This window comes from Procambarus clarkii, chromosome 34 (assembly GCF_040958095.1).
Source record: "Procambarus clarkii isolate CNS0578487 chromosome 34, FALCON_Pclarkii_2.0, whole genome shotgun sequence".
Taxonomy (NCBI): Eukaryota; Metazoa; Arthropoda; class Malacostraca; order Decapoda; family Cambaridae; genus Procambarus; species Procambarus clarkii.
This window is the reverse complement of record NC_091183.1, coordinates 20,873,874-20,896,773: the sequence shown is the minus strand read 5'-3', so window position 1 is coordinate 20,896,773 and position 22,900 is coordinate 20,873,874. Positions and strand designations below refer to the sequence as shown.

The 22,900-nt window shown below is 40.9% G+C and overlaps 1 protein-coding gene across 1 annotated transcript in view; it reads left to right on the top strand.

Annotated features, from left to right (window-relative positions):
- Nucleotides 1–22,900, top strand: part of LOC138371024 (sodium-coupled monocarboxylate transporter 1-like) — a 102,393-nt gene that overhangs the window by 4,933 nt on the left and 74,560 nt on the right. Inside the window, exons 2-4 of the mRNA XM_069335664.1 lie at nt 687–828; nt 5,531–5,611; nt 5,772–5,933. Coding sequence (XP_069191765.1) covers nt 687–828; nt 5,531–5,611; nt 5,772–5,933 — 385 coding nt within the window. The remainder of the gene's footprint in view (nt 1–686; nt 829–5,530; nt 5,612–5,771; nt 5,934–22,900) is intronic.

The following is a 22,900-nucleotide window of genomic DNA, read 5'->3' as shown; positions in this document are numbered from 1 at the left end:
TCCGAAAACTACCCATGATAATTTTAATGACATAAATAAACACCGACCGGCACATTATATCTTACTGTAACACGAAAGAATGTAGAACGTCATTAAACAAACAGCTTTGCGGAGAAAATAGATAATTTTCATAACTAAATAATGTAAAAATTAGTCGTACATTAAACTGAAGGAAGCTGAAGATATACACAGTATAATCACGTAATATATATCGACTGTTTGCAAACATTTTATTTTAATAATTTTAAATATTTAGTCTAATTAATTTACTTGAGTGGAAATGGATGAGTACACACAAGATGCAACTTGTGCAACAAAGTTAATATGTTATTGGGTGTTAGTCATGTTTTGATGACTATAACCCTTATTTGCCAAAAGATGCAACTTGCAGTTAAATAGTTACAGGAATGCAAATTTCTGGAATTCAGTTGTACATTATGAAAGCATTGAAATGGCTGGGTTTGACACGTATTGTTTCTTATATATATTCATGAATGAATGACATACACGAGGTTACAGAATAATTTTGTGAATATAAGCAATGAATAGCTTCTAGTATTTGATTATTAATTACATTTATAACAAATTTTAAATTTAAGATATTTAAATGAGTTTTGATGAGAAGATAAGAAAAAGTTTCATATTTGTGTGATATAACAGTAACAAATGTTTTCCCTCTCTTGTAGTTTCATGTCGGCCATCACGCTGTTGGGGACGCCATCGGAGGTCTATCAGTTCGGGTTCATCTACTGGCTTATTATATTCTCCTACATGCTGGTCATGCCTGCAGCTGCCTACCTCTACTTTCCAGTCTTCCACGAGCTCCAGGTTTACATGACTTTACTTTTACAGAACTCAAACCCTAATTATTGTAGTTAGTGTCCCAATAGTTGAGAAGATGTCGGAAAATTCAACACTTACGAAGTGAAGACAAATCTGAACTACACATTATATCATTCCAAAAAGCAAAAGTCTCAAACATTCAGCTCCTTGACCTGTTCTTGAAGCTTCCAACTCTTCATCGAACCTCATACACTTATTACATGAACATAATTAAATAATAAATGTTATGAATAATAATAAAATTATTATTATAATTATTATTCAAAATAATAATAAAATTTATAATAATAATAATAATAATAATAATAATAATAATAATATAGGATAAAACACATATGTATTTGTGTATTTATGTACAGATTTACACCAAATCTTTGGCACTCTACTAAGTGCTTTGTCAATATCTGAGCATATGGTTTGGACGAGATTTACAGATGTGTTATCACGCCTTTGAGAAGAAATTATAATTACTTAACATTGTAAGGGATAAACCAGGGTGTTTGTTGTTTATGTTGCACCATTCGTAAAATTACAGTCCTCTCTGTGCCTCGGGAAAGAACGGTCGCAGGAGGCCTCCTCCCACATGGATTTACTACAAAATGGGTACAGTCGGCTCTAAGGAATTATGCAACCTAGTAGTGATGATATACACCTTGGCCACTCATACAGAATAGGTGTGTCTGAGAAATGGTCATCATCGGCACTGGTAAATAAGAAGTGCCCTTTGACGGAGAAGGAGGTGGACCATGCAGCCGTCTTGGGAAGGTGGTGCTGAGGGGACAACCCTCAGGCCTTCCCTCCTCACTCGCCATTAGACCTATACCACACGTGTGTCGGGCGCACGAAGATAACTCTTGCGCCCTACTACCTACAGAGTAGTGATTGCCTTGTTCTTCGTCCGGTGACCTTGGAACAATGTAGCCTCAGTTCAATGTACATACTTCGTGTCATGCTTTAACTTGACCCACTTCTACATTCGTTAATCGTGTGCGTGTGCAGTGTTGTTGACGTTTGAGCGTGGTGTGTTGGCTTTAAATTGAAATGTTGTCGTGAAGGTGAACCATAAGCAGTTGTGCTGGTGTACTTGGTTCTAAAGCAGCTAAAGAGGTCGGTGCCCTCCCGTGACCCTGGGGCCCAATCTTCTCCAACCTCTCCTGGGGCTAACGGTGAACAACGTGCTATTGGCTGTTCAATGTAAGTGATGCTGCATGATAATCTGCAGCTCTCTACCCAGCAAGCAGTTTCATCGACGGACATGCTTTCTTATAACCACTATGATATTAATAATCTGCATAAATAACAAGATTAATTTAATTAATTAAAAGGAATCATGGCAACCGCCCTTGTCCCAGGTGAATCGCCACTGCTGCCAGATGTGCATTCAGAAGCCTAGATTATTCCTGACTCACTTACTGCTGTTACACAAGTCTCTCTCCAGGCAAGAGAGAGCCAAGAAGAAATGGGGCTGTATTCCAAGAGGTGGTGAGCAAGAAGGAAAAAACGACGACAACAACGGGAAAGAACTCGACTAACCCGCTTGATTTTCCCTCTTGGCACTGGTCTTGCTGACAGATTTCAATGGTTTTCTGTAGCTTTAAAAGCCCATCACACTAAACGCACGAAGATAAACAGAGCTGAAGACAATCATGTCTTTGTCACGAATGATGATGCATTTGTTAACGTGTTGACCAAGGAATACGCTGGGATAAAAATATTGCAAGCACCATGTGATGATTCAGTGAAAGAGAAAATCGTCTTCTTTGGTGTTAACAGGTGTATTGACCCAGAATGTTCCCAGTCCGACAATGTGGAAAATCCCCACCGCAATAAGAATGACCTCATCGTTGCAAGCTGGACAGAATCAACGGATATTCACTAGCGACTCTCCGTGCCCCAGACGTTCCCTTGAGGTTACCTTGAGGTGCTTCCGGGGCTTGGCGTCCCCGCGGCCCGGTCGTCGACCAGGCCTCCTGGTTGCTGGACTGATCAACCAGGCTGTTGGACGCGGCTGCTCGCAGTCTGACGTATGAGTCACAGCCTAGTTGATCAGGTATCCTTTGGAGGTGCTTATCTACGTTGGGTAGAGCTTAAATATACTGACCTTCCTATCTGCATTCATACTGAGCCTACCATCATTATAGGTGAATATAACGCTAGGCTAAAAAATATTGGTAATTGGCAGTTCAGTAATCGTAACGGCAACCAACTGGTGTCACTATTAGGTAGTCACGATGATGCACAGATTGTGGGTGACTTTGAACCGACGCATATCTGCGGAGGTATTCTTGATCTATGTCTCGGTGTCAACGTCTCCCACACCGTCTGCGCCTCGTCAATAGTGCCAGATATGGCGTCTGATCATCTGCCCATATTAGCCATTGTAAGCATCGGAAGCTCTATCCTCCTCACCGGAGTGTTCAAGCGGAGACTGGCTGTGCCCATCGATCAATGAGACTCATGTGTTGCTCATGTGTCAGAATGGTTCAGTTCCTTTGAGCTTTCTTCAGTTGAAGATTTTAACAATAAACTCAAAGGTACTATCGAACAGTTTATAGAATCATTTGATCCATCGTCCAGGTCACGTAACCCAAATTACATTGGTCATAGCAATTATGCCTATTATATTGATTTCAAATTACATGCACTAAAACGCACTGCTAGAAGAATTGGACAAGCTTATAGATGGACTCCACACTGATGAAATGCTTAGGCTCTTTCAAACGGCTCTGGCTGAGGCTAAAGAACGTACAGTAGAGCTCAGGCAGACAGATTGCGAAACTTTTGTCAGTGGCCTCAATTCTAACCCGCCACTAAGCCGGGCATGGATGGATATCAACAAGATCAAAGGGGAAAAATGCTGCAGGGGACTCGCACCCTAATCCTCTGCACAGAGCAAATGAGCTTGTTGATGCTTGGGCCACAACTTCCAGCTTTTACAGTCTTCCTCTACCCACACATAATGAACTAAATAATAGATATGCTGCTAGAACAGGGCTACTTGACTTCATGTTTCATCAAGTGGATGACTGTGACATGCTTTTTACTGTATACGAACTAGACTCTGCTCTACATAAAGGAAAAGCTACATCACACGGGGAGGATGGAGTTACTAACGGCATACTGTGTATGCTTTTGTTAGTTCCAGGGAATCTCTTGCTTGAATTGTATAATACCAGCTATGTAACTGGGGAGCTCCCAAAGTCATGGACCAACAGCCTAAGGAATTTAGGAATACCCATTCCTAAACCTAACCAGCAGAGTGCTTTTTGCCCAGTCTCCCTCACTAGTTTTGTCTGTAAGTGTCTTGAGAGGATGGGTTCTTAACCGTCTCCTTTACAGAATTAGTAACTTGTTGTCTACCCAGATATATGGCTTCACTCATGGAAAGCTTCACTGTATTACCGCCTTCTTCACCCTGTATACTGATATGTTAAATACCACTTTCCTAGATCTTAACAGACACGCCATTCTGAGCGAACTTTCTGAAAATGAATGTTGCCGGATTGTTACTATGGTGGATAAGAGGCTATCTATCCAACAGGAAGTCATCTGTACTGTTCCAAGGGCATAGGAGTGTAATGAGAGATATTAAACTTGCCACTCCACAGGGAGGTGTCCTCAGTCCTACTCTGTTCAATGTGTTAATCAATGCACTTCTAAACTCAGTAACTAGGAGGCTCAACGAACACATCAATTACTATGCGGATGATATACTGATCCACATCAATGGGTATCTCAACACCCAAAATGTTTTGAACTCTGTATTGCTCACATGTCAGGAACTAGGCTTAGTCATCTCAGTAGAGAAAACAAAGATCCTGAACCGACGCCCACCTAGACATTGTGTTAAAATTTCAAAGCACTTGGTGCAGAACTTTCAGAGATTAGCGGTTATGCACACAAGAACATTTCCATTTTTATTTATACAGATCACAAAAAAATAAATCACATATAAGTCAAACACATTTTAACAAACTCTGAAACATGTAAACACTACTTTGCAAAACTTTTAAACACTATTACAAATCAAATGCACTTTAAAAAAATCACATTTACACACAAAGACACTTTTAACAAAAACAACATTATATGCACAAGTCAATCACACTTTCTAAAAAATGCTTACATTCCTGCACAAACTCACACACATGTAAAACACTGCTCTACAAACTGCATATACACTGGCAAAAATCAAATACACTTTCACTAAAAATCACACATCATATATATGTACATTTTCAACAAATATAATTTTACAAATTGCATTCACACTTGCACAGATACAATCACATAACTTTCACAATCAATATGCAACTTGCACAAAATACAATTATACACAACTTGCACACATACAATCATATCTTCACGAAATGCTCCATCGTGAGCGTTTCGGTGCTAACCGAAATGGATATGGTTAATTAATGAACACCATTTTGTAATATCTCTTACTTACATATGAACGTGCTGTTCACGTGTTTTACTTCTGGTTAATGCCTATCAATCCAAGTTAATTAATTAGCCTACTCTTGTACATTATTGGTTAAAAGAGGTTTACTTAATAAATTAAAAGCATTTTTAGTCTCAAGCAGTGTATTTAAATTAGGAAAGTTTACGTGTTTAAGAAATCTGTAGTGAACGACGGCTTCTGAGATATTATTATGAATGTAATTCTGAGTTTCACCGGCAGGTTATCTCCGCCTTCGAATACCTAGAGAAGCGGTTCCACAGAGCAGTGCGGTGGCTGGGTTCCCTTGTCTTTATCATCCAGGTATGTAACGAGGGAGTGTGGTAATAAGCAGTGATTGTAGCACCAGAATATAATACTTGCGACATATAGAAGGACCCATTTGTGTCATAATCTCTGATTAATTACCTGCAATAACCAATTAAAACGAAGTAAGTAACACAAACTTACTATGTGTGCCCAGATGACGCTGTACATGGCCATCGTGGTGTACGCTCCAGCTCTCGCCCTGGCTCAGGTCACCGGCTTTGACGTCTACATCTCCGTCAGCCTCATCTGCTTCGTCTGCATTTTCTATACCACTCTGGGCGGCATGAAGGCTGTGCTCTGGACCGACGCACTCCAGGTTAGCCTTCTTGTACTTCCAGTCATCTTAAGTGGTACCATGGGTCTTGTTCTTTTGGTCAGTATGTTTAATATTACAGATAAGTATTTTTATATTCAGGTGGGTCTCTTGACGTGCAGGTGGGTCTCTTGACCTGCAAGTGTGTCCTTGACATGCAAGAGTGTGTCCTTAACCTGCAAGGCGTGTCTCTTGACCTGTAGATTGATCTCTTGACCTGCAAGTGTGTCTCTTAACCTGTATGTGGGTCCCTAGACCTACAAGGAGGGATAGGGAATGTTTTTTGTTCTCAAGGGTTCTTAACGCTTTAGATATGCACAAATGGATTAGGAGGCATACAGGTGATTATAGCAGCAAGTTTGAATTGATGCCTTATTCATTGGTTTCCTAAAGAATCTTACGTTACTGCTTGAGATTAGTTTGAAGGCAATATGGAACCACAATAAAGTATATGCAAATCTTGAATCATGAGAAATGTGAATATGAGTCATAATAACAATTCCAACAAGTGTGGATCCTCGTGCATCCCTAGCTTTCATTCTATAACTAGGTCGTATTGTTGATCAGAAGAAGCAGGGAACTGTAAGTATCAGGGTCATAGATTATTTAACATTCCCTTCTGGGAAAACGGCAGCTAATCTAACAACCTGTCCTCTTACAAATCTACATCTGAAATTTGGCCGTTTGCCCGTGTTGCCGAAAATTGACGTAATTTGAAAATGAAAAATATCTGAAATTAAATTTTGGATTCTTTCTAATCCTAAACAGCATGTTAAGGGTTCTGTGGTACGTTAGTTTGGCTGGAGGTTCTCCGAAGGTTTCAAAACGTCATGAAAACCGTTAATTGAAAGTTTCCTCTCCCAACCTAACCGAGTAAGCCGGAGGACTCAAAATAGAAAACGGGACAGTACATCACTTTCGTCAACCGATTTCATTTCAAATTACGTCCATTTTTTACCATATGGGCACACGAGCGAAAAGCGACGTAATTTTAAACGAGGACGGGTTGAACCTAAAATCCTGAGCAAGCACATTGTCCTGAATAATTAACTGTAATTTATCTTCCATCCATTTCATTTCATCTATTTCATTCCTATTCTGTGGTTGCCTGCTTATACTTTACCACCTTCTTAATGGCCAAATTTTGTGGCTCCCTCTTTTGACCATGGTCGGAATAAGACGATAATGAGCAGTTATAAATGATGTCGTGGACCATTTTGAATTTAAAATTTCATTTATCGTCCTCCACGTTGCCTAGCAACCTATGCAGTATATTGATGGAATCGTTAATCGCAAACATTTTTCATTTACATTTTGAAACAACATAATGGAAAAGAGTTGCGCTATTCTATATCTTGACTTCAGCAAAACTTTTAATAAAGTGCTTCATGAGTGACTCATTATAAAGTTAAAGGCTATGACATAAGGGGTTATCCTATGCTGTATTAGAACTTGGTTATCTCCAAGAAAGCAGAGTTTTCATAAATTACATTAATTCATAATAGGAAACAGTTGTAATTCCCCGAGATTCAATCATTGGGCCTTTGTTATTTATTACATATACATATTATACATATACTTATTTTGATTAAATATATATATATATATATATATATATATATATATATATATATATATATATATATATATATATATATATATATATATATATATATAATATTAGTATATTTTAGTAGAAGTCTTTCCTGTAGACATATATTATTTAATATGACCGAAAAAGTAAGATTAATAATTCTAACACGAATTTTCTTGATCTTTCTTACGTTGCTTTTCACTGTTGATGGTAATTCAAAGATCAATTCTCCAAAATACATTTTGATTTCTAGTCTGACGCGACACTTAAGCGCGTTTCATAAAACTTATTACATTTTCAAAGACTTTAGTTTACAAACACACAACTGAAACTGAATAGAGCTTACACATCTTCGATTTTATATCTACATTTGGGTGAGGTGGATGAGGTGAAAACAAAATTTCAACAATGGGTATTGAATGGGTATTAAATTCAAACACAAGACAGAACACGAAACAATGGGTATTGAATGGAAATAATTGTAGAAAGCCTATTGGTCCATATTTCTTGATGCTTCTATATTGGAGCTTCTATATTTTTCATTTCATAAGAAAAAAATTAGAGAAAATATATTAATTCAGGAAAACTTGGCTTATTAGGCAAATCGGGCCTTGCATAGTAGGCTGAGAAGTGCGTTCTGGCTACTGGGTACGACATATATATATATATATATATATATATATATATATATATATATATATATATATATATATATATATATATATATATATATATATATATATATATATATGTATATATTATTAAATATGACCGAAAAAGTAAGATTAATAATTCTAACACGAATTTTCTCAATCTTTCGTACATTACGCTTCACTGTTGGAGGTAAATCAAAAATCGCTTCTCCAAAATTCATTTTTATTTCTAGTCTGACGCGACACGGGCGCGTTTCGTAAAACTTATTACATTTTCAAAGACTTCACAAATACACAACTGATTAGAACTTACGTCTCTCTGATATTATATCTACATTTGAGTGAGGTGGGAAGGATGATGTGGCATTAACACAAGACAGAACAGGGGATATTAATAGGGTATTAAAAGTATCAACACAAGACAGAACAGAAAACAATGGGTATTGAATAGAAGTGTTTGTAGAAAGCCTATTGGCCCATATTTCTTGATGCTTCTATATTGGAGCGGAGTCTTGAGGTGGGTAGAATATAGTTGTGCAATAATTGGCTGTTGATTGCTGGTGTTGACTTCTTGATGTGTAGTGCCTCGCAAACGTCAAGCCGCCTGCTATCGCTGTATCTATCGATGATTTCTGTGTTGTTTACTAGGATTTCTCTGGCGATGGTTTGGTTATGGGAAGAGATTATATGTTCCTTAATGGAGCCCTGTTGCTTATGCATCGTTAAACGCCTCGAAAGAGATGTTGTTGTCTTGCCTATATACTGGGTTTTTTGGAGCTTACAGTCCCCAAGTGGGCATTTGAAGGCATAGACGACGTTAGTCTCTTTTAAAGCGTTCTGTTTTGTGTCTGGAGAGTTTCTCATGAGTAGGCTGGCCGTTTTTCTGGTTTTATAGTAAATCGTCAGTTGTATCCTCTGATTTTTGTCTGTAGGGATAACGTTTCTATTAACAATATCTTTCAGGACCCTTTCCTCCGTTTTATGAGCTGTGGAAAAGAAGTTCCTGTAAAATAGTCTAATAGGGGGTATAGGTGTTGTGTTAGTTGTCTCTTCAGAGGTTGCATGGCTTTTCACTTTCCTTCTTATGATGTCTTCGATGAAACCATTGGAGAAGCCGTTATTGACTAGGACCTGCCTTACCCTACAGAGTTCTTCGTCGACTTGCTTCCATTCTGAGCTGTGGCTGAGAGCACGGTCGACGTATGCGTTAACAACACTCCTCTTGTACCTGTCGGGGCAGTCGCTGTTGGCATTTAGGCACATTCCTATGTTTGTTTCCTTAGTGTAGACTGCAGTGTGGAAACCTCCGCCCTTTTCCATGACTGTTACATCTAGAAAAGGCAGCTTCCCATCCTTTTCCGTCTCGTAAGTGAAACGCAGCACGGAACTCTGCTCAAATGCCTCCTTCAGCTCCTGCAGATGTCTGACATCAGGTACCTGTGTAAAAATGTCGTCAACATACCTGCAGTATATGGCCGGTTTCAAGTTCATGTCGACTAAGACTTTTTGCTCGATGGTACCCATGTAGAAGTTTGCAAACAGAACACCTAGGGGAGAACCCATGGCGACCCCATCTACTTGCTTATACATGTGCCCATCCGGGCTCAAGAAGGGTGCCTCTTTAGTACAAGCTTGGAGTAGTTTCCTCAGAATACTTTCTGGCATGTCAAGAGGAGTACAGGCTGGATCACGATACACTCTGTCGGCTATCATTCCGATTGTCTCGTCCACAGGTACGTTGGTAAACAGCGATTCTACGTCCAACGAGGCTCTTATCCCTGTGGCCCGTGTGCCCCGCAGTAAGTCCACAAATTCCTTTGGAGACTTCAGGCTGAAGGCGCAAGGAACATAAGGAGTCAGCAGGCCGTTGAGTCGCTTCGCCAGTCTGTACGTGGGTGTGGGTATCTGGCTAATGATTGGCCGAAGTGGGTTTCCAGGCTTGTGCGTCTTGACATTTCCATACGCATATCCAGGTTTATATTCCCCAATGATCTTTGGCAGGTGGAGTCCGGATTTCTTGGCGTTCACAGTTTCGATCAGTTTGTTGACCTTTGCTTTTAATTCGGCTGTAGTGTCCTTCGTTACCCTTTGGAACTTAGTTTGGTCAGAGAGTATGATGTTCATTTTCGCCAGATATTCGTCTTTTTTTAAGAATGACATATATTGGCGACTTGTCACCTCTCCTGACAACTATCTCCTTGTTCTCACGAAGGCTTTTAGCTGCCGCTTTAAGCTCGGGGGACAGTATGGTGCTTCTGTAGTTGCCTCGATTCTTTCCTCCTTCTGCAATAAGTTCTGCTTGTAAGGTATCTTTGGTAGTGACCTTCTTTTGTGTCTCGAGGTCGAATATGTCGTCCAACAGAATTTCCAACTCTACTTTCCGGGCCATTTCACTCGGTCTGGACATAACATGACAGTTTATGCCCAGATTTAGGAGAGTGACTTGGTCCTCAGTGAGGTTAATTCCTGCAAGGTTCAGGAAGCCATCTCTTGGTCGTGGAATTGCCATAGGTCCTCCATATAATGTTGTTAGTTTCTTGATAATCCTTGTTTCAGTGCTGAGGTGATGTTGGTCTGTGAGGATGTCGAGGTGTTGTTCAATGCGGGTACGGATACTATGGTCGATGTTGCTATTTCTCCACTCGTTTGTAGCATGAAGTAGTTGCGTTTTGTTGTCTTTGATTTCATTCTCTGCCTTGTATATCTGATCACGAATCAGATCCTGGCGATATTTTATCGTGAAGGCTTGATTCCTTGCTGCTGGGTCGTGCACTTTAATATTAGTATATTTTGGTAGCAGTCTTTCCTGTAGACATATATTATTAAATATGACCGAAAAAGTAAGATTAATAATTCTAACACGAATTTTCTCAATCTTTCGTACATTACGCTTCACTGTTGGAGGTAAATCAAAAATCACTTCTCCAAAATTCATTATTATTTCTAGTCTGATGCGACACGGGCGCGTTTCGTAAAACTTATTACATTTTCAAAGACTTCACAAATACACAACTGATTAGAACTTACGTCTCTCTGATATTATATCTACATTTGAGTGAGGTGGGAAGGATGATGTGGCATTAACACAAGACAGAACAGGGGATATTAATAGGGTATTAAAAGTATCACACAAGACAGAACAGAAAACAATGGGTATTGAATAGAAGTGTTTGTAGAAATCCTATTGGTCCATATTTCTTGATGCTTCTATATGTCATTCCAATATATGTCATTCTTAAAAAAGACGAATATCTGGCGAAAATGAACATCATACTCTCTGACCAAACTAAGTTCCAAAGGGTAACGAAGGACACTACAGCCGAATTAAAAGCAAAGGTCAACAAACTGATCGAAACTGTGAACGCCAAGAAATCCGGACTCCACCTGCCAAAGATCATTGGGGAATATAAACCTGGATATGCGTATGGAAATGTCAAGACGCACAAGCCTGGAAACCCACTTCGGCCAATCATTAGCCAGATACCCACACCCACGTACAGACTGGCGAAGCGACTCAACGGCCTGCTGACTCCTTATGTTCCTTGCGCCTTCAGCCTGAAGTCTCCAAAGGAATTTGTGGACTTACTGTGGGGCACACGGGCCACAGGGATAAGAGCCTCGTTGGACGTAGAATCGCTGTTTACCAACGTACCTGTGGACGAGACAATCGGAATGATAGCCGACAGAGTGTATCGTGATCCAGCCTGTACTCCTCTTGACATGCCAGAAAGTATTCTGAGGAAACTACTCCAAGCTTGTACTAAAGAGGCACCCTTCTTGAGCCCGGATGGGCACATGTATAAGCAAGTAGATGGGGTCGCCATGGGTTCTCCCCTAGGTGTCCTGTTTGCAAACTTCTACATGGGTACCATCGAGCAAAAAGTCTTAGTCGACATGAACTTGAAACCGGCCATATACTGCAGGTATGTTGACGACATTTTTACACAGGTACCTGATGTCAGACATCTGCAGGAGCTGAAGGAGGCATTTGAGCAGAGTTCCGTGCTGCGTTTCACTTACGAGACGGAAAAGGATGGGAAGCTGCCTTTTCTAGATGTAACAGTCATGGAAAAGGGCGGAGGTTTCCACACTGCAGTCTACACTAAGGAAACAAACATAGGAATGTGCCTAAATGCCAACAGCGACTGCCCCGACAGGTACAAGAGGAGTGTTGTTAACGCATACGTCGACCGTGCTCTCAGCCACAGCTCAGAATGGAAGCAAGTCGACGAAGAACTCTGTAGGGTAAGGCAGGTTCTAGTCAATAACGGCTTCTCCAATGGTTTCATCGAAGACATCATAAGAAGGAAAGTGAAAAGCCATGCAACCTCTGAAGAGACAACTAACACAACACCTATACCCCCTATTAGACTATTTTACAGGAACTTCTTTTCCACAGCTCATAAAACGGAGGAAAGGGTCCTGAAAGATATTGCTAATAGAAACGTTATCCCTACAGACAAAAATCAGAGGATACAACTGACGATTTACTATAAAACCAGAAAAACGGCCAGCCTACTCATGAGAAACTCTCCAGACACAAAACAGAACGCTTTAAAAGAGACTAACGTCGTCTATGCCTTCAAATGCCCACTTGGGGACTGTAAGCTCCAAAAAACCCAGTATATAGGCAAGACAACAACATCTCTTTCTAGGCGTTTAACGATGCATAAGCAACAGGGCTCCATTAAGGAACATATAATCTCTTCCCATAACCAAACCATCGCCAGAGAAATCCTAGTAAACAACACAGAAATCATCGATAGATACAGCGATAGCAGGCGGCTTGACGTTTGCGAGGCACTACACATCAAGAAGTCAACACCAGCAATCAACAGCCAATTATTGCACAACTATATTCTACCCACCTCAAGACTCCGCTCCAATATAGAAGCATCAAGAAATATGGACCAATAGGCTTTCTACAAACACTTCTATTCAATACCCATTGTTTTCTGTTCTGTCTTGTGTTGATACTTTTAATACCCTATTAATATCCCCTGTTCTGTCTTGTGTTAATGCCACATCATCCTTCCCACCTCACTCAAATGTAGATATAATATCAGAGAGACGTAAGTTCTAATCAGTTGTGTATTTGTGAAGTCTTTGAAAATGTAATAAGTTTTACGAAACGCGCCCGTGTCGCGTCAGACTAGAAATAAAAATGAATTTTGGAGAAGTGATTTTTGATTTACCTCCAACAGTGAAGCGTAATGTACGAAAGATTGAGAAAATTCGTGTTAGAATTATTAATCTTACTTTTTCGGTCATATTTAATAATATATGTCTACAGGAAAGACTGCTACCAAAATATACTAATATATATATATATATATATATATATATATATATATATATATATATATATATATATATATATATATATATATATATATATATATTAGTATATTTTGGTAGCAGTCTTTCCTGTAGACATATATTATTAAATATGACCGAAAAAGTAAGATTAATAATTCTAACACGAATTTTCTCAATCTTTCGTACATTACGCTTCACTGTTGGAGGTAAATCAAAAATCACTTCTCCAAAATTCATTTTTATTTCTAGTCTGACGCGACACGGGCGCGTTTCATAAAACTTATTACATTTTCAAAGACTTCACAAATACACAACTGATTAGAACTTACGTATCTCTGATTTTATATCTACATTTGAGTGAGGTGGGAGGGGTGATGTGGCATTAACACAAGACAGAACAAGAGGGGATATTAATAGGGTATTAAAAGTATCAACACAAGACAGAACAGAAACAATGGGTATTGAATAGAAGTGTTTGTAGAAAGCCTATTGGTCCATATTTCTTGATGCTTCTATATTGGAGCGGAGTCTTGAGGTGGGTAGAATATAGTTGTGCAATAATTGGCTGTTGATTGCTGGTGTTGACTTCTTGATGTGTAGTGCCTCGCAAACGTCAAGCCGCCTGCTATCGCTGTATCTATCGATGATTTCTGTGTTGTTTACTAGGATTTCTCTGGCGATGGTTTGGTTATGGGAAGAGATTATATGTTCCTTAATGGAGCCCTGTTGCTTATGCATCGTTAAACGCCTAGAAAGAGATGTTGTTGTCTTGCCTATATACTGGTTTTTTTGGAGCTTACAGTCCCCAAGAGGGTATTTGAAGGCATAGACGACGTTAGTCTCTTTTAAAGCGTTCTGTTTTGTGTCTGGAGAGTTTCTCATGAGTAGGCTGGCCGTTTTTCTGGTTTTATAGTAAATCGTCAGTTGTATCCTCTGATTTTTGTCTGTAGGGATAACGTTTCTATTAACAATATCTTTCAGGACCCTTTCCTCCGTTTTATGAGCTGTGGAAAAGAAGTTCCTGTAAAATAGTCTAATAGGGGGTATAGGTGTTGTGTTAGTTGTCTCTTCAGAGGTTGCATGGCTTTTCACTTTCCTTCTTATGATGTCTTCGATGAAACCATTGGAGAAGCCGTTATTGACTAGGACCCGCCTTACCCTACAGAGTTCTTCGTCGACTTGCTTCCATTCTGAGCTGTGGCTGAGAGCACGGTCGACGTATGCGTTAACAACACTCCTCTTGTACCTGTCGGGGCAGTCGCTGTTGGCATTTAGGCACATTCCTATGTTTGTTTCCTTAGTGTAGACTGCAGTGTGGAAACCTCCGCCCTTTTCCATGACTGTTACATCTAGAAAAGGCAGCTTCCCATCCTTTTCCGTCTCGTAAGTGAAACGCAGCACGGAACTCTGCTCAAATGCCTCCTTCAGCTCCTGCAGATGTCTGACATCAGGTACCTGTGTAAAAATGTCGTCAACATACCTGCAGTATATGGCCGGTTTCAAGTTCATGTCGACTAAGACTTTTTGCTCGATGGTACCCATGTAGAAGTTTGCAAACAGAACACCTAGGGGAGAACCCATGGCGACCCCATCTACTTGCTTATACATGTGCCCATCCGGGCTCAAGAAGGGTGCCTCTTTAGTACAAGCTTGGAGTAGTTTCCTCAGAATACTTTCTGGCATGTCAAGAGGAGTACAGGCTGGATCACGATACACTCTGTCGGCTATCATTCCGATTGTCTCGTCCACAGGTACGTTGGTAAACAGCGATTCTACGTCCAACGAGGCTCTTATCCCTGTGGCCCGTGTGCCCCGCAGTAAGTCCACAAATTCCTTTGGAGACTTCAGGCTGAAGGCGCAAGGAACATAAGGAGTCAGCAGGCCGTTGAGTCGCTTCGCCAGTCTGTACGTGGGTGTGGGTATCTGGCTAATGATTGGCCGAAGTGGGTTTCCAGGCTTGTGCGTCTTGACATTTCCATACGCATATCCAGGTTTATATTCCCCAATGATCTTTGGCAGGTGGAGTCCGGATTTCTTGGCGTTCACAGTTTCGATCAGTTTGTTGACCTTTGCTTTTAATTCGGCTGTAGTGTCCTTCGTTACCCTTTGGAACTTAGTTTGGTCAGAGAGTATGATGTTCATTTTCGCCAGATATTCGTCTTTTTTTAAGAATGACATATATTGGCGACTTGTCACCTCTCCTGACAACTATCTCCTTGTTCTCACGAAGGCTTTTAGCTGCCGCTTTAAGCTCGGGGGACAGTATGGTGCTTCTGTAGTTGCCTCGATTCTTTCCTCCTTCTGCAATAAGTTCTGCTTGTAAGGTATCTTTGGTAGTGACCTTCTTTTGTGTCTCGAGGTCGAATATGTCGTCCAACAGAATTTCCAACTCTACTTTCCGGGCCATTTCACTCGGTCTGGACATAACATGACAGTTTATGCCCAGATTTAGGACAGTGACTTGGTCCTCAGTGAGGTTAATTCCTGCAAGGTTCAGGAAGCCATCTCTTGGTCGTGGAATTGCCATAGGTCCTCCATATAATGTTGTTAGTTTCTTGATAATCCTTGTTTCAGTGCTGAGGTGATGTTGGTCTGTGAGGATGTCGAGGTGTTGTTCAATGCGGGTACGGATACTATGGTCGATGTTGCTATTTCTCCACTCGTTTGTAGCATGAAGTAGTTGCGTTTTGTTGTCTTTGATTTCATTCTCTGCCTTGTATATCTGATCACGAATCAGATCCTGGCGATATTTTATCGTGAAGGCTTGATTCCTTGCTGCTGGGTCGTGAACTTTAATATTAGTATATTTTGGTAGCAGTCTTTCCTGTAGACATATATTATTAAATATGACCGAAAAAGTAAGATTAATAATTCTAACACGAATTTTCTCAATCTTTCGTACATTACGCTTCACTGTTGGAGGTAAATCAAAAATCACTTCTCCAAAATTCATTATTATTTCTAGTCTGATGCGACACGGGCGCGTTTCGTAAAACTTATTACATTTTCAAAGACTTCACAAATACACAACTGATTAGAACTTACGTCTCTCTGATATTATATCTACATTTGAGTGAGGTGGGAAGGATGATGTGGCATTAACACAAGACAGAACAGGGGATATTAATAGGGTATTAAAAGTATCACACAAGACAGAACAGAAAACAATGGGTATTGAATAGAAGTGTTTGTAGAAATCCTATTGGTCCATATTTCTTGATGCTTCTATATGTCATTCCAATATATGTCATTCTTAAAAAAGACGAATATCTGGCGAAAATGAACATCATACTCTCTGACCAAACTAAGTTCCAAAGGGTAACGAAGGACACTACAGCCGAATTAAAAGCAAAGGTCAACAAACTGATCGAAACTGTGAACGCCAAGAAATCCGGACTCCACCTGCCAAAGATCATTGGGGAATATAAACCTGGATATGCGTATGGAAATGTCAAGACGCACAAGCCTGGAAACCCACTTCGGCCAATCATTAGCCAGATACCCACACCCACGTACAGACTGGCGAAGCGACTCAACGGCCTGCTGACTCCTTATGTTCCTTGCGCCTTCAGCCTGAAGTCTCCAAAGGAATTTGTGGACTTACTGTGGGGCACACGGGCCACAGGGATAAGAGCCTCGTTGGACGTAGAATCGCTGTTTACCAACGTACCTGTGGACGAGACAATCGGAATGATAGCCGACAGAGTGTATCGTGATCCAGCCTGTACTCCTCTTGACATGCCAGAAAGTATTCTGAGGAAACTACTCCAAGCTTGTACTAAAGAGGCACCCTTCTTGAGCCCGGATGGGCACATGTATAAGCAAGTAGATGGGGTCGCCATGGGTTCTCCCCTAGGTGTCCTGTTTGCAAACTTCTACATGGGTACCATCGAGCAAAAAGTCTTAGTCGACATGAACTTGAAACCGGCCATATACTGCAGGTATGTTGACGACATTTTTACACAGGTACCTGATGTCAGACATCTGCAGGAGCTGAAGGAGGCATTTGAGCAGAGTTCCGTGCTGCGTTTCACTTACGAGACGGAAAAGGATGGGAAGCTGCCTTTTCTAGATGTAACAGTCATGGAAAAGGGCGGAGGTTTCCACACTGCAGTCTACACTAAGGAAACAAACATAGGAATGTGCCTAAATGCCAACAGCGACTGCCCCGACAGGTACAAGAGGAGTGTTGTTAACGCATACGTCGACCGTGCTCTCAGCCACAGCTCAGAATGGAAGCAAGTCGACGAAGAACTCTGTAGGGTAAGGCAGGTTCTAGTCAATAACGGCTTCTCCAATGGTTTCATCGAAGACATCATAAGAAGGAAAGTGAAAAGCCATGCAACCTCTGAAGAGACAACTAACACAACACCTATACCCCCTATTAGACTATTTTACAGGAACTTCTTTTCCACAGCTCATAAAACGGAGGAAAGGGTCCTGAAAGATATTGCTAATAGAAACGTTATCCATACAGACAAAAATCAGAGGATACAACTGACGATTTACTATAAAACCAGAAAAACGGCCAGCCTACTCATGAGAAACTCTCCAGACACAAAACAGAACGCTTTAAAAGAGACTAACGTCGTCTATGCCTTCAAATGCCCACTTGGGGACTGTAAGCTCCAAAAAACCCAGTATATAGGCAAGACAACAACATCTCTTTCTAGGCGTTTAACGATGCATAAGCAACAGGGCTCCATTAAGGAACATATAATCTCTTCCCATAACCAAACCATCGCCAGAGAAATCCTAGTAAACAACACAGAAATCATCGATAGATACAGCGATAGCAGGCGGCTTGACGTTTGCGAGGCACTACACATCAAGAAGTCAACACCAGCAATCAACAGCCAATTATTGCACAACTATATTCTACCCACCTCAAGACTCCGCTCCAATATAGAAGCATCAAGAAATATGGACCAATAGGCTTTCTACAAACACTTCTATTCAATACCCATTGTTTTCTGTTCTGTCTTGTGTTGATACTTTTAATACCCTATTAATATCCCCTGTTCTGTCTTGTGTTAATGCCACATCATCCTTCCCACCTCACTCAAATGTAGATATAATATCAGAGAGACGTAAGTTCTAATCAGTTGTGTATTTGTGAAGTCTTTGAAAATGTAATAAGTTTTACGAAACGCGCCTGTGTCGCGTCAGACTAGAAATAAAAATGAATTTTGGAGAAGTGATTTTTGATTTACCTCCAACAGTGAAGCGTAATGTACGAAAGATTGAGAAAATTCGTGTTAGAATTATTAATCTTACTTTTTCGGTCATATTTAATAATATATGTCTACAGGAAAGACTGCTACCAAAATATACTAATATATATATATATATATATATATATATATATATATATATATATATATATTAGTATATTTTGGTAGCAGTCTTTCCTGTAGACATATATTATTAAATATGACCGAAAAAGTAAGATTAATAATTCTAACACGAATTTTCTCAATCTTTCGTACATTACGCTTCACTGTTGGAGGTAAATCAAAAATCACTTCTCCAAAATTCATTTTTATTTCTAGTCTGACGCGACACGGGCGCGTTTCATAAAACTTATTACATTTTCAAAGACTTCACAAATACACAACTGATTAGAACTTACGTATCTCTGATTTTATATCTACATTTGAGTGAGGTGGGAGGGGTGATGTGGCATTAACACAAGACAGAACAAGAGGGGATATTAATAGGGTATTAAAAGTATCAACACAAGACAGAACAGAAACAATGGGTATTGAATAGAAGTGTTTGTAGAAAGCCTATTGGTCCATATTTCTTGATGCTTCTATATTGGAGCGGAGTCTTGAGGTGGGTAGAATATAGTTGTGCAATAATTGGCTGTTGATTGCTGGTGTTGACTTCTTGATGTGTAGTGCCTCGCAAACGTCAAGCCGCCTGCTATCGCTGTATCTATCGATGATTTCTGTGTTGTTTACCAGGATTTCTCTGGCGATGGTTTGGTTATGGGAAGAGATTATATGTTCCTTAATGGAGCCCTGTTGCTTATGCACCGTTAAACGCCTAGAAAGAGATGTTGTTGTCTTGCCTATATACTGGTTTTTTTGGAGCTTACAGTCCCCAAGAGGGTATTTGAAGGCATAGACGACGTTAGTCTCTTTTAAAGCGTTCTGTTTTGTGTCTGGAGAGTTTCTCATGAGTAGGCTGGCCGTTTTTCTGGTTTTATAGTAAATCGTCAGTTGTATCCTCTGATTTTTGTCTGTAGGGATAACGTTTCTATTAACAATATCTTTCAGGACCCTTTCCTCCGTTTTATGAGCTGTGGAAAAGAAGTTCCTGTAAAATAGTCTAATAGGGGGTATAGGTGTTGTGTTAGTTGTCTCTTCAGAGGTTGCATGGCTTTTCACTTTCCTTCTTATGATGTCTTCGATGAAACCATTGGAGAAGCCGTTATTGACTAGGACCTGCCTTACCCTACAGAGTTCTTCGTCGACTTGCTTCCATTCTGAGCTGTGGCTGAGAGCACGGTCGACGTATGCGTTAACAACACTCCTCTTGTACCTGTCGGGGCAGTCGCTGTTGGCATTTAGGCACATTCCTATGTTTGTTTCCTTAGTGTAGACTGCAGTGTGGAAACCTCCGCCCTTTTCCATGACTGTTACATCTAGAAAAGGCAGCTTCCCATCCTTTTCCGTCTCGTAAGTGAAACGCAGCACGGAACTCTGCTCAAATGCCTCCTTCAGCTCCTGCAGATGTCTGACATCAGGTACCTGTGTAAAAATGTTGTCAACATACCTGCAGTATATGGCCGGTTTCAAGTTCATGTCGACTAAGACTTTTTGCTCGATGGTACCCATGTAGAAGTTTGCAAACAGAACACCTAGGGGAGAACCCATGGCGACCCCATCTACTTGCTTATACATGTGCCCATCCGGGCTCAAGAAGGGTGCCTCTTTAGTACAAGCTTGGAGTAGTTTCCTCAGAATACTTTCTGGCATGTCAAGAGGAGTACAGGCTGGATCACGATACACTCTGTCGGCTATCATTCCGATTGTCTCGTCCACAGGTACGTTGGTAAACAGCGATTCTACGTCCAACGAGGCTCTTATCCCTGTGGCCCGTGTGCCCCGCAGTAAGTCCACAAATTCCTTTGGAGACTTCAGGCTGAAGGCGCAAGGAACATAAGGAGTCAGCAGGCCGTTGAGTCGCTTCGCCAGTCTGTACGTGGGTGTGGGTATCTGGCTAATGATTGGCCGAAGTGGGTTTCCAGGCTTGTGCGTCTTGACATTTCCATACGCATATCCAGGTTTATATTCCCCAATGATCTTTGGCAGGTGGAGTCCGGATTTCTTGGCGTTCACAGTTTCGATCAGTTTGTTGACCTTTGCTTTTAATTCGGCTGTAGTGTCCTTCGTTACCCTTTGGAACTTAGTTTGGTCAGAGAGTATGATGTTCATTTTCGCCAGATATTCGTCTTTTTTTAAGAATGACATATATTGGCGACTTGTCACCTCTCCTGACAACTATCTCCTTGTTCTCACGAAGGCTTTTAGCTGCCGCTTTAAGCTCGGGGAACAGTATGGTGCTTCTGTAGTTGCCTCGATTCTTTCCTCCTTCTGCAATAAGTTCTGCTTGTAAGGTATCTTTGGTAGTGACCTTCTTTTGTGTCTCGAGGTCGAATATGTCGTCCAACAGAATTTCCAACTCTACTTTCCGGGCCATTTCACTCGGTCTGGACATAACATGACAGTTTATGCCCAGATTTAGGAGAGTGACTTGGTCCTCAGTGAGGTTAATTCCTGCAAGGTTCAGGAAGCCATCTCTTGGTCGTGGAATTGCCATAGGTCCTCCATATAATGTTGTTAGTTTCTTGATAATCCTTGTTTCAGTGCTGAGGTGATGTTGGTCTGTGAGGATGTCGAGGTGTTGTTCAATGCGGGTACGGATACTATGGTCGATGTTGCTATTTCTCCACTCGTTTGTAGCATGAAGTAGTTGCGTTTTGTTGTCTTTGATTTCATTCTCTGCCTTGTATATCTGATCACGAATCAGATCCTGGCGATATTTTATCGTGAAGGCTTGATTCCTTGCTGCTGGGTCGTCCACGTACCTGTGGACGAGACAATCGGAATGATAGCCGACAGAGTGTATCGTGATCCAGCCTGTACTCCTCTTGACATGCCAGAAAGTATTCTGAGGAAACTACTCCAAGCTTGTACTAAAGAGGCACCCTTCTTGAGCCCGGATGGGCACATGTATAAGCAAGTAGATGGGGTCGCCATGGGTTCTCCCCTAGGTGTCCTGTTTGCAAACTTCTACATGGGTACCATCGAGCAAAAAGTCTTAGTCGACATGAACTTGAAACCGGCCATATACTGCAGGTATGTTGACGACATTTTTACACAGGTACCTGATGTCAGACATCTGCAGGAGCTGAAGGAGGCATTTGAGCAGAGTTCCGTGCTGCGTTTCACTTACGAGACGGAAAAGGATGGGAAGCTGCCTTTTCTAGATGTAACAGTCATGGAAAAGGGCGGAGGTTTCCACACTGCAGTCTACACTAAGGAAACAAACATAGGAATGTGCCTAAATGCCAACAGCGACTGCCCTGACAGGTACAAGAGGAGTGTTGTTAACGCATACGTCGACCGTGCTCTCAGCCACAGCTCAGAATGGAAGCAAGTCGACGAAGAACTCTGTAGGGTAAGGCAGGTCCTAGTCAATAACGGCTTCTCCAATGGTTTCATCGAAGACATCATAAGAAGGAAAGTGAAAAGCCATGCAACCTCTGAAGAGACAACTAACACAACACCTATACCCCCTATTAGACTATTTTACAGGAACTTCTTTTCCACAGCTCATAAAACGGAGGAAAGGGTCCTGAAAGATATTGTTAATAGAAACGTTATCCCTACAGACAAAAATCAGAGGATACAACTGACGATTTACTATAAAACCAGAAAAACGGCCAGCCTACTCATGAGAAACTCTCCAGACACAAAACAGAACGCTTTAAAAGAGACTAACGTCGTCTATGCCTTCAAATGCCCACTTGGGGACTGTAAGCTCCAAAAAACCCAGTAAATAGGCAAGACAACAACATCTCTTTCTAGGCGTTTAACGATGCATAAGCAACAGGGCTCCATTAAGGAACATATAATCTCTTCCCATAACCAAACCATCGCCAGAGAAATCCTAGTAAACAACACAGAAATCATCGATAGATACAGCGATAGCAGGCGGCTTGACGTTTGCGAGGCACTACACATCAAGAAGTCAACACCAGCAATCAACAGCCAATTATTGCACAACTATATTCTACCCACCTCAAGACTCCGCTCCAATATAGAAGCATCAAGAAATATGGACCAATAGGCTTTCTACAAACACTTCTATTCAATACCCATTGTTTCTGT